Raw genomic sequence first — 23,028 nt, forward strand, 5'->3', positions numbered from 1 at the left:
GGTTAAACGTTACACCCCGCTCTAACACTAGGGTCGTGGTAGGGGAAAAACATGGAGATCTATGTGTATACATGGGGAATGAACATACACATTGGTACAGAATTCAAACAAAACAAGACTAAATATATTGTTTAGTACAGTAGTTTATTCAAAATAGCAGGAGAAAATAAATCAAAGTAATAAAATCAATGTGCAATATCACAATACTATTAACTGTGTGTGTGTGTGACAGAACACACCCTGAACACTTTCCCCACATGCCTCTGGTCAAAATAAATCTCAAAGCAGTCAGAGACAGAAAATGCAACCCCAATACAACCTATTATGTTCAACCTAACCAAACGGTTCAACCTAACCAAACAGTTCAACCTAACCAAACAGTTCAACCTAACCCTGTTGGACAGGAAACATTTCCTGAGAATACAAACCCTTTATGACGCATAAAGATATAACATAATACTGTGTGGTTAAATCCAAAACGGATTGTGGATGAGATACATTCCCCCCCCCAAAATGTAACATTCGCTGGCGCACACCCAGAACAATGTGTTTGTGTGGAGGTGCTGACTAATGGCAAATAAACCATCAAAATAAAGTCGGACACAATAAATTACTGGGAGTTTATATATGGGATATTTACCAATGTGTCTGTGCCTGAAGAAGGCACAGTGATGCCCAAACGCTGGTAAATACCCAATAAATTACTGGGAGTTTATATATGGGATATTTACCAATGTGTCTGTGCCTGAAGAAGGCACAGTGATGCCCAAACGCTGGTAAATACCCAATAAATTACTGGGAGTTTATATGGAGTGTCCGACTTTATTTTGATAGTTTATAAGATACATTCAATGCCATCAATAATATGATTATGGCTGCAAGTCAAGTACCACAGAGGATTGACCGTAGAAACAGAAAACATAAAAGCAACACGGTTCTCCTCTAGATATTTCAAGGCCCTTCCAACATTATAAATAATGAGGATAGTCCAGTCCTCTGGCAGGAATACAATACCTAAATATATCCGTTCTTTGAGTTGTATTTCTTTGGCCGCTGAGTCGGACCCACCATGGCCATCTATAGTAGAGCTCACTTAAGTTGCCAGGGTAACAGGACAACACCTGCAAGTTGATGAGGCATGAACAGAACCACTAGTCTACAGGCTTTAACACTTGAGAAACAACAAACCCTAAACTTCAACACTCCTTACCCATCCCTAAATAAATCCTAAAGAAAGCCATTCCTCAAGTTTTGTCAATCTCTGGGATGCTGAGCATGTTTACATCATGAGGAGTCCTTTAAGTGACACCAAAAGGTCTGGTCAAGTGGCGTTCTCCTTGGTCTGCAGTGATCTGTATGCCTACCCGGAACTGGCTTTCAACTATGCAGTTGTTTTCCCATCGTGCAGTTGTTTTCCCATCAGTGCAGATATACAACAAACTAATAAATAAACATGGGGTCGGTCCTGGTCAATATAGTCCTGGTTTTTCCAACGGCTCTGCGCTTACATTGAAGGACTGACTACTGAAGCGCCGGTTCCAGGGTCAGTTCGGGTTGTAAATTCCAAATGATTGACTGCAGCGCCCATGTTGAGCTATGAGTTCCTTCAATATTTCTTTTTAAAAAACTCAGAGTTCCTGGATCCAGATTCCATGTGATTTAGTCATAGAAATTCCAATAAATAAATCTCTATGCAGTCTGATTCTACGACCTGTGTTGCATCTCTGGTAATCTATGAATTGAGCCTGGGGACGAAGTTAGATCTCTGGGTTTAGGACGGGATGGGGTGGAATGTTATTTAAAAAGCCTGAGTTCCAATTCCAGGATCCAAATCTGGCTCTCTTTCTCCAAACCATGTGCCGGGTCTCTTGTTCTAGGACGGGGTGAGGTCAGGACTGGTCATCTGTGGTGGGGCTGGCTAGACACTCACTGGACTTCAGGCTGGCCAGTGACTTATTGCTGGCTACTGACTGCAGAGACCCACACAGACCTATCAGAGAGGGGGTGTCCTCCTTCCCTGGGGAGCAGAAGAGGAGGTTAACACATGCACAAAATAACTATTATTTATTGGTAGTGGGAGATAGCACAGAAATGCACACACACACACCATGGTGGTGCCAGTGTGAGCTGGCTGGTCTAGTGTCCAGGTTGAGTGTGTGTGAGGGCTCCAGAGAGGACTGGGACAGCTGCTCTAGACTCTGGAAATTCTTCCTGTAGAACACACAGACATTAGAGCAGACTCTCTGGATGCATCTAAAAAGTGTGATGGCTACATTGGACTAACCATTTGGAATGTTAAAATTCATTATTTTTTCACAGCACTTCACAGGTATAGTATTTATAAATAAATATACTGTGTCAACACATTTGGGTGGACCGTATAAAATCATACTATGGCGTGTAAGGAAGTGAGGAAGTTATGGAATAGGAATTTATCCCCGTTTACATACTCCTCCCACTGCCCCACCCTATTCCTGTACAGCATGGTATCCAAGGCAACAGCATTGGTATCCATGGCACCGGGTGAAGGCCACTGATTGGTCAGATGTGCGGTCAGTTCTTGTCTGGACCTCAAGTCATGGTTCTTCAGCACTGTCCTTGAGCAGGATGAAATATACACGCACACACACGAAGACATAAACCTCTACTGTCAAGACACTAGCTACTCATATTGTGTTCCTGGAACATTCTGTCCCAAAATATACTATGTACCCCAGTCTCACTCTGTAATCGCTTCTCTCCTCACCTCACCTTCTCCCTCTCTCTCCCCCTCTCCATGTTGTGTCTGTAAATCCATACCCCTGACTGATTATTGGTTTGAGATATGACTGCAATTTCAACCCCAGCATTTGGAAAGATAAGGAAATCCTCACAACCCAAATTAAAATATTATATTGATCAAAGGAAGAGATCAAATTGATCACACCATTAATTTAGAGACTGTGATAAACTAACCTCCACCAAACCATCTCCTCTGATGATTCACCCAGGCCAAGTCATCACACCAAGGTTATTACAGTAAACCAAGTATGAAAAAAACTGTAAACTGAAATAAAATGAACAAATCTGTTTGAAAAACTAAAACTATTATCTTTGACTCCAAAATGAACTCAAATAAAATAGAATGGGGTTTTCAAGCTTCTGAATCTGGCAGGCCACATTGATATTTAAAGGTAGATTCAGCAAGACGACGTCGCCATGAGCAGCACCGCAGATATTGGGGGCGTTTGAGTGGTAAGGCCGAAAGCAACCGACTGTAGACAAAAGTCGAGGAGTGAAGTCAGGGGAAATGCATCTGCGACAGCCAAAAGTAATGTGGTTTTCCAACAGCAAGGCTCAGATCAACATGGCAGTGTTGCCATCGTTTATAAAATGTTTTCTTTATAATGTCTAAATAAACATCTATTCCCCATATCACACACTCAAACTGAAATCATAGTATAGTAGTGTACAATCAATTAGAGAGAGAGGCTCAAATAGCACATTTATATGTATCCACTGTATACATAAATCGCGGCAAATTGGTTCCTGTTTGTCATGTCTTTGGTCACGTTCGCGTGAGTCAAACAAAAACACCCTAATGATTGGTTGGCAATAGAGCTTCCCACAATACAGGCGATGGCTGCAGAATTAAGTTGGTGAAGAGCAGAAACATGCAGTCGATGACCTTTAATCACATTTTTGTAATGTCATGCAGTTGACATGTAGGCGCAAGTCAGACCATTTTTTCTCCCACAATGCAACACACTTTGAAAGGCTTGACAAAAGTGATCCGCTCTAACACGACCATTGAGATTTGCACGATGCAACATGGTAGCTACGGGACCAAAACAGAGGACAAGTTAAGCCTCATGCGCCAACGCTCATAGTTGTTGTGGAAATTGACGCACTACTACTGTGTACACGGTGCATCTACGTCATCTTGCTGAGTCTACCTTTAAACCTAACTTAAAAACCTCTTAAGGATCTGACCCTTTTTCCCCAATTTTCACCTAAAATGACATACCCAAATTTAACTGCCTGTAGCTCAGGCCCTGAAGCAAGGATATGCATATTCTTGAAACCATTTGAAAGGAAACACTTTGAAGTTTGTGGAAATGTGAAATTAATGTAGGAGAATAACTCACATCTGGTAAAAGATAATACAAAGAAAAAAGACATGCGCATTTTTTTTAACCATCTCTGAAATGCAAAAGAAAAGGCCATAATGTATTATTCCAGCCCAGGCGCAATTTAGATTTTGGCCACTAGATGGCAGCAGTGTATGTGCAAAGTTTTAGACTGTTCCAATGAACCATTGCATATCTGTTCAAGACTATCCAAATGTGCCTAATTGGTTTATTAATACATTTTCAAGTTCATAATTGGGCACTCCTCAAACAATAGCATGGTATTATTTCACTGTAATAGCTACTGTAAATTGGACAGTGCAGTTAGCTTAAATTCTTGTTAATGTTTCTGCCCATATCAGATATGTCTATGTCCTGGGAATTTATTTGTTACTTACAACCTCATGCTAATCACATTAGCTCAACTGTCCCGTGTATTACTGGCCCATAGTGGCATAGGTTACTCTGTCCCTAACACTAAAACAAAAAATTATTCAAAAAATAAACTAAATTAAAAGGACAAGTGGATCAGAAAACTAACTGAACTTCAAATAACAAGCTTAAAACTAATAATAATAACAACCTTGTGTCACACACACTTTCCTATACCTGTAAGTATAAGTCCTCAGAAGTGGGGACATTTTGCAGGTCCTCACTTGTGAAAATAACTATCTTAGTCTTAGGGGTTAGGTTTAAGGTTAAGGTTAGAATTAGGTTTAGGAGTTAAGGTTGTTGGTCCCCAAGAAGTCCTCACAAGTATAGTAAGACATAGCTGTGCGCACTACTCCTGCATTCCCTGGCCCTCTCGCTGTGGTTAAAATGTCACACTCACAGCTGGTCATTCCACCCACTCACAGATACACAAACTCACAGTTGGTCCTGGAGCTCCAGTACGATGTATTCTAGTTGTTCCTTCTCCAGTGTGTGTGAGAGGTGTGTGTCTGTTAGTCTCTGCTGAAGAGCTTTGTTCTGAGGAATCACTTGAGACAGCTGGGCCTCTCTCAGATGAACCATCTCTTCCAGATAACACTGGCGCACACACACACAGTTGTTGCATTATTACATTTTTTGCAGTAGCAAAACAGATAAACAAGATTTTTGTTTTAGTAAAGGAGGCACTATAGATTTGTACTCTGGTGAGGATAGAATGAATGATTTCAAGCTGTGTGCGTTTCCATTTCCTCAACAGAGCACTGACAGTTAGCCTGACATTTTGATTTCTAACTTTCCAATTATTCCTCAGACCCCTCAGTCTCTCAGGCACAAATACACCTGCATTCTATAGTGCAATACAGTGTTCTACAGCACACACACGTACAATACACACACACACTGAGACGTTACCTTCTGTTCCAGTGCCATGCGGTATTTCTGCTCGAGTCTTTTACACCTGCAGACCCAGCTGCTCTGCTCAGTTAAGATGGCCTCCGCAGTGCTGGCGGCCATCTTTTCAGGGGTGTTCTTCTCGCTGCCGCTGCTCCCCAGGGTCCTCAACTCCTCCTCATCACTGCTGATGCTGTTTTCTCTACACAGGGGGAAAGGGCACACTTCAGAGGGTACTACAGAGGGGGTAGGAGTTCAATTTATAGGGCACATACAGGGGGAAGGGTACATAATAGCAGGTAAAGGACTAAAAGATTGAATCCCACATACCTCTGAATCGACTTCAGATAGGGCGTATAGTCAATCACCGCTGGGCAGCTTCCATTCAGCCCCTCCCCTTTCAGACAGAAGCTAACCACCAGAGGAAAATACACTTCAATTGAGACCTTTACTGTGTAACCTGAGCTCTGACTCAGCAACACTATAAATAATATACAGTATGATACGAGTACCTGAAGTCAACGGTGTTGAGACCGATGAGTGTATCTGCTAGCAGCCCCGCCTCCTCACCTAGCATGATGGCCCCATCCTCATACCATCTCCTACACATTACACACACAGTAAGTTCCATCCTCAGAACACACACTAGCTCCATCCTCAGAACACCTAAAACCAACTCAGTCTGGTGTTTTGTATTGCCATTGTGTGTGTGTGCCAGAGAGAAAGACCTGGTGGTTTTGAAGTCCCTCAGGGCGGAGGAGATGTACTCAGACAACCTCTTCTCCATCAGCACCAGCCTGATCCACGCCCGACCCTGTGGACACACACAGAGTTAAGTTATCATACATCAGGCCTGCATAGTAGCTCTTTAAAACAGACATCATTATAATACAAATACATACTGCCCTTCCTACTTAGCCACAGTCAGCTGATTGAGTTTGTGCATCTGCACGCAAGTGTGCATGCATGGGTGCGTACGTGCGTGTGCTTGTGCCGGAGCTGTGGCGTTCTCTTGGACAACACTACAGTATTTATTGTTTAAAGCTTCTGAACAAAGCTGTCTTTTGTTCTGTGTGTAATTTCATCCAGTGGAAAAGGCTGAGAGAGTTGTGTTTTTTTTTTTTTTTTTTTAGGGGTGGATCAGCTTAATATTGCGGAAAGAATGTTGCTTCCAATGTAATTGTCTGCATCATTTCCAATCCCCCATATTTTTTTGGGTAAATATATATATCCATACACGCATGCATACATATATACATATATACATACACATACCTATATAGACATACATACTTTTTTAAAGAATATACCTTTATTATTATTCCCCGCAACCCTACCACCGCTCCCCCAATTGGAGTAAACTAATAAACACTTCTGCTTTTACCTTCAATTTATACATCTTATACCTATTTTACAGACACAGACTACTTTATAATAGTTCTCTCTTGTTTGTTCTTAGTCCTTCCTCTATTTCTGTTGTCCATCCAATTTTATTTCCACTTGTAACTGTGCTATTTCACAAAAGCTCCGCACCTATACACATTTCACAGATCCCGTATGCCCTACATTGTTTATCTTGTTATTAGTCCCACCCTTCAGCTCCATTCAACCCTTCCCATCTATCTTCCAACATCATCCATTTCGGATTTTTATTTGCCATATATTTTTCAACTGTGCTGTGATGCTTCACAAAAGATTTGAACCTTCCTATTCTCATAGCTTCTACAGATTGTAAATTAAAAATAAACATTTTTGCTAAAATAATTATTATATTATTGATTGATTGACTATGGCTTTTCAAATCCCCCAGTATTGCTATCTGTAGCGTTAGTTCTAGGCAAATGTTGCAATTCTTCAGCCATTCCTGGACCTGTGACCAAAAACGAGCTACATATGGACAATACCAAAATAAATGATCTAATGACTCTGCCTCCTCACAACAGAATCTGCAGAGCTGGGAAGATTGTATACCCCATATATATAACATTCTATTAGTTGCAAGAATTTTGTACAGTAATTTAAATTGAAAAATTCGAAGTTTTGAATCCGGCGTTGTTTTGCGTATCAATTCATAAACCATGTGCCATGGAATGGGTACATCGAAAATCTCTTCCCAACTATTTTGCAATTTATATGGCACAGCTGTCAGTTTTTTGGTCCTTAAATGAAATTGGTATATGTTTTTATTTATCACACTTTTCTTTAACCATTTATGTTCTTTAATACAGGGCCGACATACAAGTTCCTTACTTTTTTCCCCTTCTACTTGCCTCTTCCATTTTTGTGGTAATGCTGCAATTAATTGGTTGTAATTTTGGGTAGAGCAGACATTTCCATATGTCTGTGTTAGCTGCATGTGTGACATAACTCCACCAGTCCTATTTATGATATCATTCACAAAAATTATACCTTTTTTAAACATTTCTTCGATAAATACAGTTTTTTTATCAATTACTATATTTGAATTTAACCACAATATTTGTTGTACTATTTGTTCCGTCCTTTCAGGTGGATTAAACTGAAATTGCAACCAACTTTCTAAGGCTTGTTTAAAAAATAAGGATATTTTGGAGATTATTTCCTTTTCAAACAACCGAAAGTGAGCAGGTGTAATCTGAATAAAGGGAAAAAGGCCCTTCTTGAACATAGGATGAGACATTCGTACCAATTTACTAGAGAACCAGTTTGGATTTAAGTATAACTTTTGTATGACTGATGCCTTTAGTGAGAGGTCTAATGCTTTAATATTTAATAATTTCTGCCCTCCGAATTCATATTCGTTATATAAATAGGCCCTTTTAATTTTATCTGGCTTGCCGTTCCAAATAAAATGGAATATTTTTTGTTCATATAATTTAAAAAGCAGGTCACTAGGTGTAGGCAAAACCATAAGCAAATAGGTAAACTGTGATATGACTAAAGAGTTAATCAGGGTGATTTTTCCACAAATAGACAAGTATTTTCCTTTCCATGGTAGCAAGATCTTATCTATTTTTGCTAACTTTCTATAAAAATTTATTGGAGTGAGATCATTTCTTTCTTTTGGGATTTTTATACCGAGTATGTCCACATCTCCGTCAGACCATTTAATTGGTAAACTACATGGCAATATAAAATGTGTATTTTTTAGTGATCCAATACGTAATATGGTACATTTATCATAATTTGGTTTTAATCCAGAGAGGATAGCAAAGGTATCTAGATCCTCTATGAGGCCGTGGAGAGACTCTAGTTGTGGTTTTAAAAGAAAACATGAATCATCAGCGTACAATGACACCTTAGTTTTTAAGCCACGGATTTCTAATCCATTAATATTAATGTTTGATCTAATTTTAACAGCTAACATTTCGATGGCAATAATAAATAGATATGCCGATAGTGGACAACCTTGTTTTACTCCTCTAGATAGTTTAAAACTTTCTGAGATGTAGCCATTATTTACTATTTTACACCTAGGGTTACTATACATAATTTTAACCCATTTTATAAGAGATTCCCCAAAATTGAAATATTCTAGGCATTTATATATAAACTCCAGTCGTACTTTATCAAAAGCCTTTTCAAAATCAGCTATGAAAACCAGACCTGGTGTCCCCGATATTTCATAGTGTTCTATTGTTTCCAGTACTTGCCTTATATTATCTCCAATGTATCGTCCATGTAAAAAAACCTGTCTGATTAGGATGAATAATATCTGACAAAACTTTTTTTATTCTATGCGCCAAGCATTTTGCTAGGATTTTTGCATCACAACACTGAAGTGTAAGAGGTCTCCAATTTTTTAATTGGACTGGATCTTTATATATACCACTTGGGTCCTGTTTCAGTAATAACGATATCAGACCTTCTTGTTGCGTGTCTGATAATCTACCATTTATATAGGAGTGGTTAAAACAAGCTAATAATGGTCCTTTGAGTATATCAAAAAAAGTTTTGTATACTTCCACTGGTATGCCATCCAGCCCTGGAGTTTTCCCATCCTTAAAGGCCCCAATTGCATCAAGCAGTTCCTCCTCTGTAATTTGGCCTTCACATGAGTCTTTCTGTACAGATGTTAATTTTACATTATTAATAGGAAAAAAATCCATACAATTAGTTTCAGTTAGTGGAGATGGAGGAGCCTGAAACGAAAACATATTCTTAAAGTACTTTACTTCCTCTTTCAAAATATCATTTGGTGAATCATGCGTGACTCCATCATTTGTAACAAGTTTTAATAAATTTTTTTTGGTAGCATTTCTATATTGAAGATTGAAAAAGAATTTGGTGCATTTTTCCCCATATTCCATCCAGTTCGCTTTATTTTTATAATATATTACACTGGATCTTTCTTGAATAAGTTCCTCCATTTCTTTTTGTTTTTCCTCTAACTTATTCTGTGCCTCTATGGTACCGTTTTTATTGCTATCTAACTGTACTGTTAGTCCTTCAATTTCCTTTGTTAATATGGACTCTTTTGATCTAAATTCCCTTTGTTTTATAGATGAGTACTGAATTGCATGGCCTTTAAAGGCACACTTAAGTGTCCCATACAATAAGGGGATCTGCTGTACCTATGTTATGTCTGAAAAAGTCAGTTATAAAATCTTCTGTCCTAGTTCTAAACAATTTATCATCTAGTAGACTTTGATTAAATTTCCAATATCCTCGCCCACGTGGAAATTCTGTAAGAGAAATATATATGCCAATTATGTGATGATCCGACCGCATTCTGTCCCCTATCAACACTTTTTTAACTTTTGGTGCCAGAGAGAATGGTATAAGAAAGTAGTCAAGACGACTAGCTTGATTCAGCCTCCGCCATGTATATCTCACTAAATCAGGGTATTTAAGTCTCCATATATCCACTAATTCCAATATATCCATGACATTCATGATTTCCTTAAGTGCCTGAGGGTGATAGTTTGTAGTGTGATTTCCTTTCCGGTCTATAGAGGTATTTAAGACCGTATTAAAATCTCCCACTATAATAATAGAGTCTAGTGTTGCTTGTAGAGTTGAAAAATTCTTATATATATTTTCAAAGAAGCTTGGATCATCATTATTCGGACCGTATAGGTTAACAAGCCATATTTGTTTATTGTCCAATAACATATTTAAAATAATCCATCTACCTTGAGGATCTGTTTGGACAATTTGCACATTTGGATCAAAATTATTGTTAATTAAAACCATCACCCCTTTTGAATTTCTTTGCCCATGGGAGAAATATATTTTGCCCCCCCAGTTCTTTTTCCACAAAACTTCATCTAAAACTGTTGAATGGGTTTCCTGTAAACAATAGATATTATAATCCTTCTCTTTTAGCCAGGTAAATACTGATCGTCTTTTCTTATTATCTGCTAAGCCATTACAATTGTAACTGGCTATACTTATTTCACCACTTACCATAATGAGACACACCTTTCATTCTTTTAATCAGAATATATTTTTGTAAACGTACTATTAAAAAGTAACATAATGATTGAGTGTCTATATAGTTGTACCATGATATTTGCATTTCTACTAAGTAAACCTCCAATTGGTCCCTACTATTCCACCCGCTAAAAGGCCTCATCTCGAGATGGCTTGTCATCCCAATGCCCGGCAGACCACCCTCGACCCCCTGTATCCCATAGCCCTGAACCGACTGGGATCCATTCTTTGAAAAGAGCATACAGTGCCATTTACCGAATTGAAGAAGATCAATTGCCATATGCATTTCCATTGCCCTCACCTCGATTTGTATTATATATATCTGTGGATCATCCTCTATTGTCCCTAACATCTTTTACTTCTTCCTTCGCAACAGTTGTGGGATACACACATACACCCACACACACTCAGCCCTTACCCCCACACAACCATAAGCTCACTTTCTCAACAATTGCACCATCCCAGAGCCCAACTCAAGATGGGTCATGATTTACAAATGCACTTGCAGTTGCAGCTGCATGAGAAGGCCTGCAAGACCGCACAAAAAATTAGCAAAAATTGAGAGATTTATTTACCATTGTCATATCCTAGATAATGGAGGTCAAATGTACACCTTATTCCTGAAACACCCACAATACGGCCACCCGTCATGACCATGTCCCCACGCATCTCCATGCAGTCCGACTTTGATTTTGTGCCGCCAGGGCCACAATAATATACCCCCTCTCTGAATGTCCGAGTGTGACCCCCTCCCCATGGGTTACTGCAGCTAGTGTTGCCAGCACTGCCACTGCCTGGGTGGGGGCACCCCACCGGAATCCCCACCGGCTAGGTACAAGGTCGTCAAGGTTCTCATTAGCAGCTTTGAGAATTTCCTTGTATATTATGCTCTCCCTTTAGGGGGCTTTGGCTTTGCAGGACCAACCCTGCCAAGCAGGCTCAGAATCTTGAGGGGGCAGTGCTGCTCTTGGTCTCTGACCTCATTTTAGCTGCATACAGACCGCTTACAGCGGGCACATAAAACAGTTAGGGACTTCTCCTTAGTATCTGGGTCATTCAGGTGGGTGTCTAGGGTATAGTGCCATGGACCGTACCATTAAAATAGGATAATAAATAATTAGATATAATTTATAAAAAAAAAAAAAAAAAAATGTAGTTCTCCATGATAGGACAATAAATAAATAAGACGTATAATTCATTATAAAAGTATATCCATCATCTGAACAACATTGAAAGCCCTCTCATACCCGGCTCACAGCAATACATTGGCTCTGGGATATGCAACCATTTCATTACTCACTCACTCAACTTTCCAAACATAACAAATAAAATAAAAAATAAACACAAACCATACCATCCACACATACTGTGCCTTCTGTTTACTTAGTTTTTATCTTCACTATGTTGAATTAGTGCTTGTGTGTTCAATTAGTTATATGTGAAGATTTATAGAAAAGCTATATTTTTTATTGTATTGTTACAATCAGTAACCGGGCTTGAATTGTGTTTATTTCCCTCGTCTATGAGAACTTTGTAATTTTTAAAATAACCATGGAGTTGTCTTTGTGTCTCTGAACAACTGGTTATCAATATATAGTTTATCAACGACGAGAGCTACTCGTTTCGCTTTTAATCTATTTTCTTTGAAAATTGGATACAGAACTTTGCGCCGTTCTGCAATTTCCTTCGGAAACTGATCATTCATGCCAATTTTGGTCCCAGCAAGTCTTTTACCCAGGCTTTTAACCATTATTTTATCTTTAAATGAAGCAAATTTGGCAACGATTGGGCGTTCGTACCTCTGCCCTCTCTGTCCGAAGCGGTGAACGCGTTCAAGTTGGATTTTGTCGATAACTTCGCGTGGAATCTGAAGCGCTGTAAGGAGGAACTCTCTAACTATAGATTCAGGAACTTCTCCTTTTTCTTGGATACCTGTAAGTACCAAATTCTCTCTCATGGATCTAGTTTGTATGTCCAGTAAGGTTTCCTTCAGAACGGTGTTCTCCTTTTTAATTCCATTCATTTCGGTTTCAATCTTGTTGACTGTCCCTTTTAGCGCGTGTGTTTGCTTCTCCAATGTCGCAGCTTTTTCATCACTCATCTCTAGGCTTGCCTTCAACTCTTTTATATCCTTACTAACTAATTCAAGTATACCCAGTTTGTCATTTATTGATTTTAACAGATCGGTTTCGACCTTTACCATTCCCGGTGGTGAGAATATTAAATCAGTGTCTGTAGAAGAGTCACGTTTTCGTTTTGTAATCGGTTCCCCTGTCTTACTCTCCGTCATGTTTGGTTGTTGCCTGTTTTCGTAATATTTGTCGATAAATGTCTCTAGTTTTAGGATTTGTTTTGTGTTATTGTCCAGATTGAAGGTTATCACTCACCAGATTAAGTAGTGCTAATATTTTAGTCTAATTTAGCAGATATTTCGAATATTATGTTTTATCTTGAGGTGCTCTACATAAATCCCTTTAGTCCGCCATTACCCTTACGTTACCTTTACGTCATACGTCAGCAACCTCCACCTCTGTCAGCCAATTGTGTGTTGTGTGTTGTGTGTTTTAGATCCGTGGGAATATTGATGTTATCATTAAGGTCCATGGCTCAAGGCTTTCCAGCATAACCAGCAACCTCTCTCGTGCAGACACACACACACACCTTAGCTCTGGAGGAGCGTACATTCTCCATGCTCTCAATGCTGTGGATGCAGCTGTGAGAGACTTTACTGCAGGCTGCTTTCACATAGTCCCAGAAACTACGATGAGTCTCATAACCAAACCATGTAGTCTGACCTGGGAGAAGGGAGGGGGAGATAGAAAGAAGGGAGAGAGAGAATGAGTGCTACATTTATAGGTGACATATTGACTCCTATACCCAACAACCCTGCAGTGGTCCAGATGGGAAGGGCTTTTAGCACATGTGTGTGTGTTACTCTACCTTTCAGTCTGTGACTGAGGATCTGTTCCAGGATGGAGACGAAGTTGGTGAACTCTGGAGATGAGTCGTCTATCGTGTCTAAACAGGAGCGGTCAATCAACGTCTTCACTGAAAACCTGCACACACACAGTTAACTGAGTCTGCACTGGTTTCCAACCGGATCAGCACGTTTCTCTCTGACAGGCTGTTAAATGTGACTCTAGGAGAGGAGATCATCTCTGACTGAACAGATGATTTACAGGCTTTAGGAAACAATCTCTACTGCACACTTTCAGTGGAGCGTTGACAATATACAAATATATATATTTTTTAAATCACTGTCATATAAGCATATAGGTAGATTGCACGGGGGTCAGACTGTGGGGCATGACAACAACGATAGGGCTCCTGACCAGAGATACTCTAATTAGTGTCTAGGTTATTAAGCACCGAGGAGATTTAATGGAATGAAGCAAACAGGAAATGACTGTGTTGATTCTGGAATACAGGGATCATCTCAGTAGTCTTAAATGGCCTCATTTCCATGTTGGTCAGACAGAGATGCAACAGTCATCTCTGTGCTGTGGGGCTTGTACAGCAGACACACAGTAGCAGGTTAAGTGGCAGTTGGTTGACGAAGCTTTATCTAAACAGGACCGGCAATAAGGTTTCAGTTTTTTCCATTACATACACAGAGAGAGGGAGACATACCAAATTCCCCCACTAGAATCCCCATACTTTAATGAAGACAGCTTCAACATGCCGCAGGGGGAAATCTATAATTTCCAGGGAAAGGGACATACTAGTCTGTGGCAACCTAAATGCCAGAACCGGACACCTCAGCACACAGGGGGACAAACACCTACCTGGAGGTGATAGCATTCCCGAGTGGCCTAAGACACTGCATGTCAGTGCAAGAGGGGTCACTGCAGTACCTGGTTCGAATTCGTGATTGGGAGTCACATAGGGCGGCACACAATTTGGTCCAGCGTCGTCCGAGTTTGGCTGGGGTAGGCCATCAATGTAAATAAGAATTTGTTCTTAACTGACTTGCCTAGCTAAATAAAGATATAACTCCCTCCCCCATATGCCCCCCTAGGCACAACTACGACAACAAAAACAGGTCACAACTCCTGCAGCTCTGTTGCACGCTGGGTATGGTATGTATATAGTCAATGGTAGGCTTCTAGGGGACTCCTACGGTAGGTACACCTATAGCTCATCCCTAGACTACTTTATCACCAACCTCAACCCAGAGTCTCTCAGATATATACAGTTGAAGTCGGAAGTTTACATACACCTTAGCCAAATACATTCGGTTTTCACAATTCCTGACATTTAATCCGAGTAAAAATTCCCTGATTTAGGATCACCACTTTATTTTAAGAATGTGAAATGTCAGAATAATAGTAGAGAGAACTATTTATTTCAGCTTTTATTTCTTTCATCACATTCCCAGTTGGGTCAGAAGTTTACATGCTACCAAATACTAATGGAGTGTATTGCCTTTAAATTGTTTACCGTGGGTCAAACCGTGGGTCAGGTAGCCTTCCACAAGCTTCCCACAATAAGTTGGGTGAAACTTGGCCCATTCCTCCTGACAGAGCTGGTGTGTCTGAGTCAGGTTTGTGGGCCTCCTTGCTCGCACACGCTTTTTCAGTTCTGCCCAGAAATGTTCTATAGGATTGAGGTCAGGGCTTTGTGATGGCCACTCCAATACCTTGACTTTGTTGTCCTTAAGCAATTTTCCCACAACTTTGGAAGTATGCTTTGGGTCATTGTCCATTTGGAAGACCCATTTGTGACCAAGCTTTAACTTCCTGACTGATGTCTTGAGATGTTGCGTCAATATATCCAGAGTTTTCCTGCCTCATGACACCATCTATTTTGTTAAGTGCACAAGTCCCTCCTGCAGCAACACACCCCCACAACATGATGCTGCCACCCCCGTGCTTCACAGTTGGGATGGTGTTCTTCGGCTTGCAAGCCTCCCCCTTTTTCCTCCAAACATAACGACGGTCATTATGGCCAAACGGTTCCATTTTTGTTTCATCAGACCAGAGGACATTTCTCCAAAAAGTACAATCTTTGTCCCCATGTGCAGTTGCAAACTGTAGTCTGGCTTTTTAATAGCAGTTTTGGAGCAGTGGCTTCTTCCTTGCTGAGCGGCCTTTCAGATTGTGTCGATATAGGACTTGTTTTACTGTGGATATAGATACTTTTGTACCTGTTTCCTCCAGTATCTTCACAAGGTCCTTTGCTGTTGTTCTGGGATTGATTTGCACTTTACACACCAAAGTACATTCCTCTCTAGAAGACAGAACACGTCTCCATCGTGAGCGGTATAACGGCTGCGTGGTCCCATGGTGTTTATACTTGTTCATCTGTACAAACAATAGTATACGTGGTACCTCCAGGCGTTTGGAAACTGCTCCCAAGGATGAACCAGACTTGTGGAGGTCTACAATTATTTTTCTGAGGTCTTGGCTGATTTATTTGCATTTTCTCATGATGTCAAGCAAAGACGCACTGAGTTTGAAGGTAGGCCTTGAAATACATCCACAGGTACACCTCCAATAGGCTAATTGACATAATTGGAGTCTATCAGAAGTTTCTAAAGCCATGACATGATTTTCTGGAATTTTCCAAGCTGTTTAAAGGCACAGTCAACATAGTGTATGTAAACTTCTGACCAACTGGAATTGTGATAGTGAATTATAAGTGAAATAATCTGGCTGTAAACAATTGTTGGAAAAATTACGTGTGTCATGCACAAAGTAGATGTCCTAACCGACTTGCCAAAACTACAGTTTGTTATCAAGAAATTTGTGGAGTGGTTGAAAAACAAGTTAATGACTCCAACCTAAGTGTATGTAAACTTCGACTTCAACGGTGTGTGTGCGCCCGCACGTGTATGTGTGTGTGTATATATACACTGCTCAAAAAAATAAAGGGAACACTTAAACAACACAATGTAACTCCAAGTCAATCACACTTCTGTGAAATCAAACTGTCCACTTAGGAAGCAACACTGATTGACAATACATTTCACATGCTGTTGTGCAAATGGAATAGACAAAAGGTGGAATTATAGGCAATTAGCAAGACACCCCCAATAAAGGAATGGTTCTGCAGGTGGTGACCACAGACCACTTCTCAGTTCCTATGCTTCCTGGCTGATGTTTTGGTCACTTTTGAATGCTGGCGGTGCTTTCACTCTAGTGGTAGCATGAGACGGAGTCTACAACCCACACAAGTGGCTCAGGTAGTGCAGTTCATCCAGGATGGCACATCAATGCGAGCTGTGGCAAAAAGGTTTGCTGTGTCTGTCAGCGTAGTGTCCAGAGCATGGAGGCGCTACCAGGAGACAGGCCAGTACATCAGGAGACGTGGAGGAGGCCGTAGGAGGGCAACAACCCAGCAGCAGGACCGCTACCTCCGCCTTTGTGCAAGGAGGAGCAGGAGGAGCACTGCCAGAGCCCTGCAAAATGACCTCCAGCAGGCCACAAATGTGCATGTGTCTGCTCAAACGGTCAGAAACAGACTCCATGAGGGTGGTATGAGGGCCCGACGTCCACAGGTGGGGGTTGTGCTTACAGCCCAACACCGTGCAGGACGTTTGGCATTTGCCAGAGAACACCAAGACTGGTAAATTCGCTACTGGCGCCCTGTGCTCTTCACAGATGAAAGCAGGTTCACACTGAGCACATTTGACAGACGTGACAGAGTCTGGAGACGCCGTGGAGAACGTTCTGCTGCCTGCAACATCCTACAGCATGACCGGTTTGGCGGTGGGTCAGTCATGGTGTGGGGTGGCATTTCTTTGGGGGGCCGCACAGCCCTCCATGTGCTCGCCAGAAGTAGCCTGACTGCCATTAGGTACCGAGATGAGATCCTCAGACCCCTTGTGAGACCATATGCTGGTGCGGTTGGCCCTGGGTTCCTCCTAATGCAAGACAATGCTAGACCTCATGTGGCTGGAGTGTGTCAGCAGTTCCTGCAAGAGGAAGGCATTGATGCTATGGACTGGCCCGCCCATTCCCCAGACCTGAATCCAATTGAGCACATCATGTCTTGCTCCATCCACCAACGCCACGTTGCACCACAGACTGTCCAGGAGTTGGCGGATGCTTTAGTCCAGGTCTGGGAGGAGATCCCTCAGGAGACCATCCGCCACCTCATCAGGAGCATGCCCAGGCGTTGTAGGGAGGTCATACAGGCACGTGGAGGCCACACACACTACTGAGCTTCATTTTGACTTGTTTTAAGGACATTACATCAAAGTTGGATCAGCCTGTAGTGTGGTTTTCCACTTTAATTTTGAGTGTGACTCCAAATCCAGACCTCCATGGGTTGATAAATTTGATTTCCATTGATAATTTGTGTGATTTTGTTGTCAGCACATTCAACTATGTAAAGAAAAAAGTATATAAGAATATTTCATTCATTCAGATCTAGGATGTGTTATTTTAGTGTTCCCTTTATTTTTTTTGAGCAGTATATATATATATATATATATATAAAAATCAATGAATTGGCGAGGGCACTAGAACAGTCTGCAGCACCCAGCCTCACCCTACTAGAATATGAAGTCAAATGTTTGCTGATGATCTGATGCGTCTGTCACCAACCAAGGAGGGCCTACAGCAGCTAGATCTTCTGCACAGATTCTGTCAGACCTGGGCCCTGACAGTAAATCTCAGTAAGACAAAAATAATGGTGTTCAAAAAAAGGTCCAGTCGCCAGGACCACAAATACCAATTCCATCTAGACACCACTTCCCTAGAGCACACAAAAAAAACATACATACCTTGGCCTAAACATCAGCGCCACAGGTAGCTTCCACAAATCTGTGAACGAGCTCAGAGACAAGGCAAGAAGGGCCTTCTATGCCATCAAAAGGAACACAAAATTCAACATACCAATTAGGATCTGGCTAAAAATACTTGAATCAGTTATTGAACCCATTGCCCTTTATGGTTGTGAGGTCTTGGGTCTGCTCACCAACCAAGAATTCACTAATTGGGACAAACACCAAATTGAGACTCTGCATGCAGAATTCTGCAAATATTTCCTCAGTGTACAACGTAAAACACCAAATAATGCATGCACAGCAGAACTAGGCCGATACCCGCTAATGATCAAAATCCAGAAAAGAGACGAATGAAGCGATTCTCAAACCTTCCATAACAAAGCAATCACCTACAGAGAGATGAACCTGGAGAAGAGTCCCCTAAGCAAGCTGGTCCTGTTCACAAATACAAACAGACCCCCAGGACAGCAACACAATTAGACCCAACCAAATCACGAGAAAACAAAAAGATAATTATTTCCAATGTGTCAAGTAATTAATCAAAAAACAGAGCAAACTAGAATGCTATTTGGCCCTAAACAGAGTACACAGTGGTAGAATACCTGACCACTGTGACCGACCCAAACTTAAGCAAAGCTTTGACTATGTACAGACTCAGTGCTGTTGAGAAAGGCCACTGAAGGCAGACCTGGCTCTCAAGAGAAGACATGCTACAGCGGGGAGAACAAGTATTTGATACACTGCCAATTTTGCAGGTTTTCCTACTTATAAAGCATGTAGAGGTCTGTAATTTTTTATCATAGGTACACTTCAACTGTGAGAGACGGAATCTAAAACAAAAATCCAGAGAATCACATTGTATGATTTTTAAGTAATTAATTTGCATTTTATTGCATGACATAAGTATTTGATCACCTACCAACCAGTAAGAATTCCAGCTCTCACAGACCTGTTAGTTTTTCTTTAAGAAGCCCTCCTGTTCTCCACTCATTACCTGTATTAACTGCACCTGTTTGAACTCGTTACCTGTGTAAAAGACACCTGTCCACACACTCAAACAGACTCCAACTTCTCCACAATGGCCAAGACCAGGGAGCTGTGTAAGGACATCAGGGCTAACATTGTAGACCTGCACAAGGCTGGGATGGGCTACAGGACAATAGGCAAGCAGCTTGGTGAGAAGGCAACAACTGTTGGCGCAATTATTAGAAAATGGAAGAAGTTCAAGATGACGGTCAATCACCCTCAGTCTGGGGCTCCATGCAAGATCTCACCTCGTGGGGCATCAATGATCATGAGGAAGGTGAGGGATCAGCCCAGAACTACACGGCAGGACCTGGTCAATGACCTGAAGAGAGCTGGGACCAGTCTCAAAGAAAACCATTAGTAACACTACGCCGTCATCGATTAAAATCCTGCAGCGCACGCAAGGTCCCCCTGCTCAAGCCAGCGCATGTCCAGGCCCGTCTGAAGTTTGCCAATGACCATCTGGATGATCCAGAGGAGGAATGGGAGAAGGTCATGTGGTCTGATAAAAGCGGTTACGGTTGTCCTTATATATCTCCCCCCCATCAGTGATTAGAAATGACAGTTCCCAGAGCATGTTAGATGACATTCAAAAAGAATTGTCACATGCTTTGTAAACAACAGGTGTAGACTAACAGTGAAATGCTTACTGACGGGCCCTTCAACAATGCAGAAATCTTTTTCTATTAAAAAAAAAATATAACACAAGGAATAAGGATAACTTGGCTATATACACGGGGTACCAGTACTGAGTGGATGTTCAGGGGTACGAGGTAATGGAGTTCGATATGTATAGGTAGGTATAAAGTGACTAGGCAACAAAATAGATAACAGTAGCAGCAGTGTAGTTAGTGCAAAAAGGGTCAATGCAGATAGTTAAATAGTTAACCAATAGCTACCCAGACCAACTATTTAGTGGTCTTATGGCTTGGAGTTAGAAGCTGTTCAGGGTTCTGTTGGTTCCAGACTTGGTGCATCGGTACCACTTGCCATGCGTTAGCAGAGAGAACAGTCTATGACTTGGGTGGCTGGAGTCTGACCATTTTTAAGGCCTTCCTCAGACACTGCCTGGTATAGAGGGTCTAGATGGCAGGGAGCTCAGCCCCAGGGAGGAACTGGGCCTTACGCACTACCCTAGCGCCTTCCGGTTGGACGTCAAGCAGTTACCACACCAAGTGGTGATGCAGTCAGTCAAGATGCTCTCAATGGTGCAGCTGTAGAACTTTGAGGATCGGAGATCCCATGACGAATCTTTTCAGCCTCCTGAGGGGAAGAGGCGTTGTCGTGCCCTCTTCACAACTGTATTGGTGTGTGTGTGGACCATGATAATTCCTTAGTGATGAGGACACAGATGAACTTCACAGCCTTGTCTGCATATTAAATCAATGATACCAATAAACTGTATCTATTCATGTTCTGCAGCAGTGGTTGATTGGATCTGAACTCATTCCACAGGATTTATATTTTCATTATTCAGATCATTGGTTTAGGTGGAGTCGGTCCTGATGACCCAAAGCGATTATTAAGACTAGAGCAGTTGCTCACTATAAACTAACATATATTGAACCCAAGTGCTCTAAATACATCAACTAAGAGTTTGAGAACTTGGGACTATAAGGTTCTATCTGCAAAATGATGATTCTGAGATAATTGGCTTTAAAGTTCCAACCCCTCATTGGTTTGAAAGGTGTCAGCGATTTTTATCTTGTATTCTGTTGCACTTAACATGAATTGGGTTATTTAGGGTACTATATAGGTAGAGAACATTGAACAGAACAAGGCTATGTCAATAACTCAATCTGGACAAAATGCAAGTAGAACCTTATAGTCCCAAGCTCTCGATTTAGCTCACTGAGAAAGCCTAGGCATTAGCTTAGTGAGCTAACAGGAGTCTTTGGGAATCAGGCAAGGTTACTCACCACGTGAGCATAGTTCACCAAACCAACTAAATAATATCACAAGAACTGCACATGAAATGTTTTAGAAAAAAGTGACATTCCTGGAGAAAACACTGACAATGAGGTTGTGAAAAGCCACTCCAGAAAGGGAAAACAAAGCCTGATAACTCTTCTGTTGTGGTTTCCTCACCTGTCACCAACCATGGCTTGGAGATGATACACCACCTCGCCATGAAAATAAACCCCAGCCCTGGAGACATGCGAGTACAATGCCCACTCCCTGCTTTCTGACACCAGTGATCTTTAATGGTGATACACCAGTGGTCATGTGTTGGAGCAGCAAAAAGGGGCTCATGTGTCTACTGATTGAGTGGGAGTATGTAGCATATCTCTCATCTACCCAATCTCTCTCTTCACTAGAACCACAGGGGGCATACGGCTGGGTCTGATAGAGCTATACTTGATAGGGCGTTCAACAGCATGATGTTATCCACAGAGAACGACATCACTATAGCTAACACACACACACACACACACACACACTTTCGTATAATACACACTTGCACATGTGTGAAATAGGAGAAATATAAGCACCCACCAAACTATTATTATTTATACTGTTCGAAGAGCATGAAACTTCAGATTAACAATTTAAGAGAATCATCACACATTGCACAGTTCCGTGCCAATTCATAGCTGTGTGTTGAATTACCTTCGTTCATGTGAAATCTATAGACTACACCGGTATTGAGTTGGGCACCTAATTAATGAAGGTAACTGTGATTCCATGAATGATTAAGGCTCATAGGTGGCGGCGGCGTGTGTGTGTGTGACCATTGGAGAACCCTCAGAACTAGTGCGGCGTTATAGGCTACAGTTCATGTCGATATAACACCATCAACACTAATGTAAACGCGATGCCACAGTAGCGGAACAAAGGATGGTCGGTTATGTGCGATATTTAGAAATTTAGCCAATACCACCAATTACCCTACCGTCTTCAACAGCAGCCACACACAATCACCAGTCGTATGAGAATGCGGTCATTTATCATCTCACCAATTAGTAAATTAACACAATCAAACCGAGCATTCTTTTACCTGCAGACAGTCAGTAGATTCCTCCTCTCCACAGCTCCGCTTCTGGCAGCGTCCTGTTTGCGAGCTACATGCAGCCCCAGGCTACGTGACGCCATCCTCGCCACAGTTAGTTGTCTCCCCGGTGTAGGTGCGCAGTATTTGCTGTCCCTGTTTCTTTTAAATCAGCAGGTTGGGTTCAACAGTGCACGCCACCGCCCGCGGGCTCTATCCGCGTCACACCAGCACGCTCGATCGTTGACAGTCAACGTATAGGGCAAGAGGGAGGTGGATGAACAGAAATCACCCAGTAATTTGGGAGAGAAACAGTCACGGGGTTGTGCTAAAACGCCCAAAACAAGTGCCGGGAAGTCTGAGCGGTTTAAATTCCTGTTTAGAGCGAATTAGGCTACCGATGGTAACCTCGATGGTCTTGGGAGACGAAGAGA

The 23,028-nt window shown here is 41.5% G+C and overlaps 1 protein-coding gene across 1 annotated transcript; it reads right to left on the minus strand.

Annotated features, from left to right (window-relative positions):
• Positions 1-184: 184 nt before the first annotated feature.
• Positions 185-22,698, minus strand: LOC120031429 (RUN domain-containing protein 3B-like). Its single transcript, XM_038977173.1, has 11 exons — positions 22,604-22,698; positions 13,788-13,903; positions 13,509-13,642; positions 6,161-6,246; positions 5,945-6,034; positions 5,763-5,843; positions 5,454-5,634; positions 4,981-5,138; positions 2,451-2,597; positions 2,108-2,211; positions 185-2,017 (listed from the first exon to the last, which is right to left on the minus strand). The coding sequence occupies exons 1-11, from the start codon at positions 22,696-22,698 to the stop codon at positions 1,890-1,892; spliced, it is 1,320 nt and encodes a 439-aa protein (XP_038833101.1). The 3' UTR covers positions 185-1,889.
• Positions 22,699-23,028: the final 330 nt, after the last annotated feature.

This window comes from Salvelinus namaycush, chromosome 37, assembly GCF_016432855.1.
Source record: "Salvelinus namaycush isolate Seneca chromosome 37, SaNama_1.0, whole genome shotgun sequence".
Classification (NCBI taxonomy): Eukaryota; Metazoa; Chordata; class Actinopteri; order Salmoniformes; family Salmonidae; genus Salvelinus; species Salvelinus namaycush.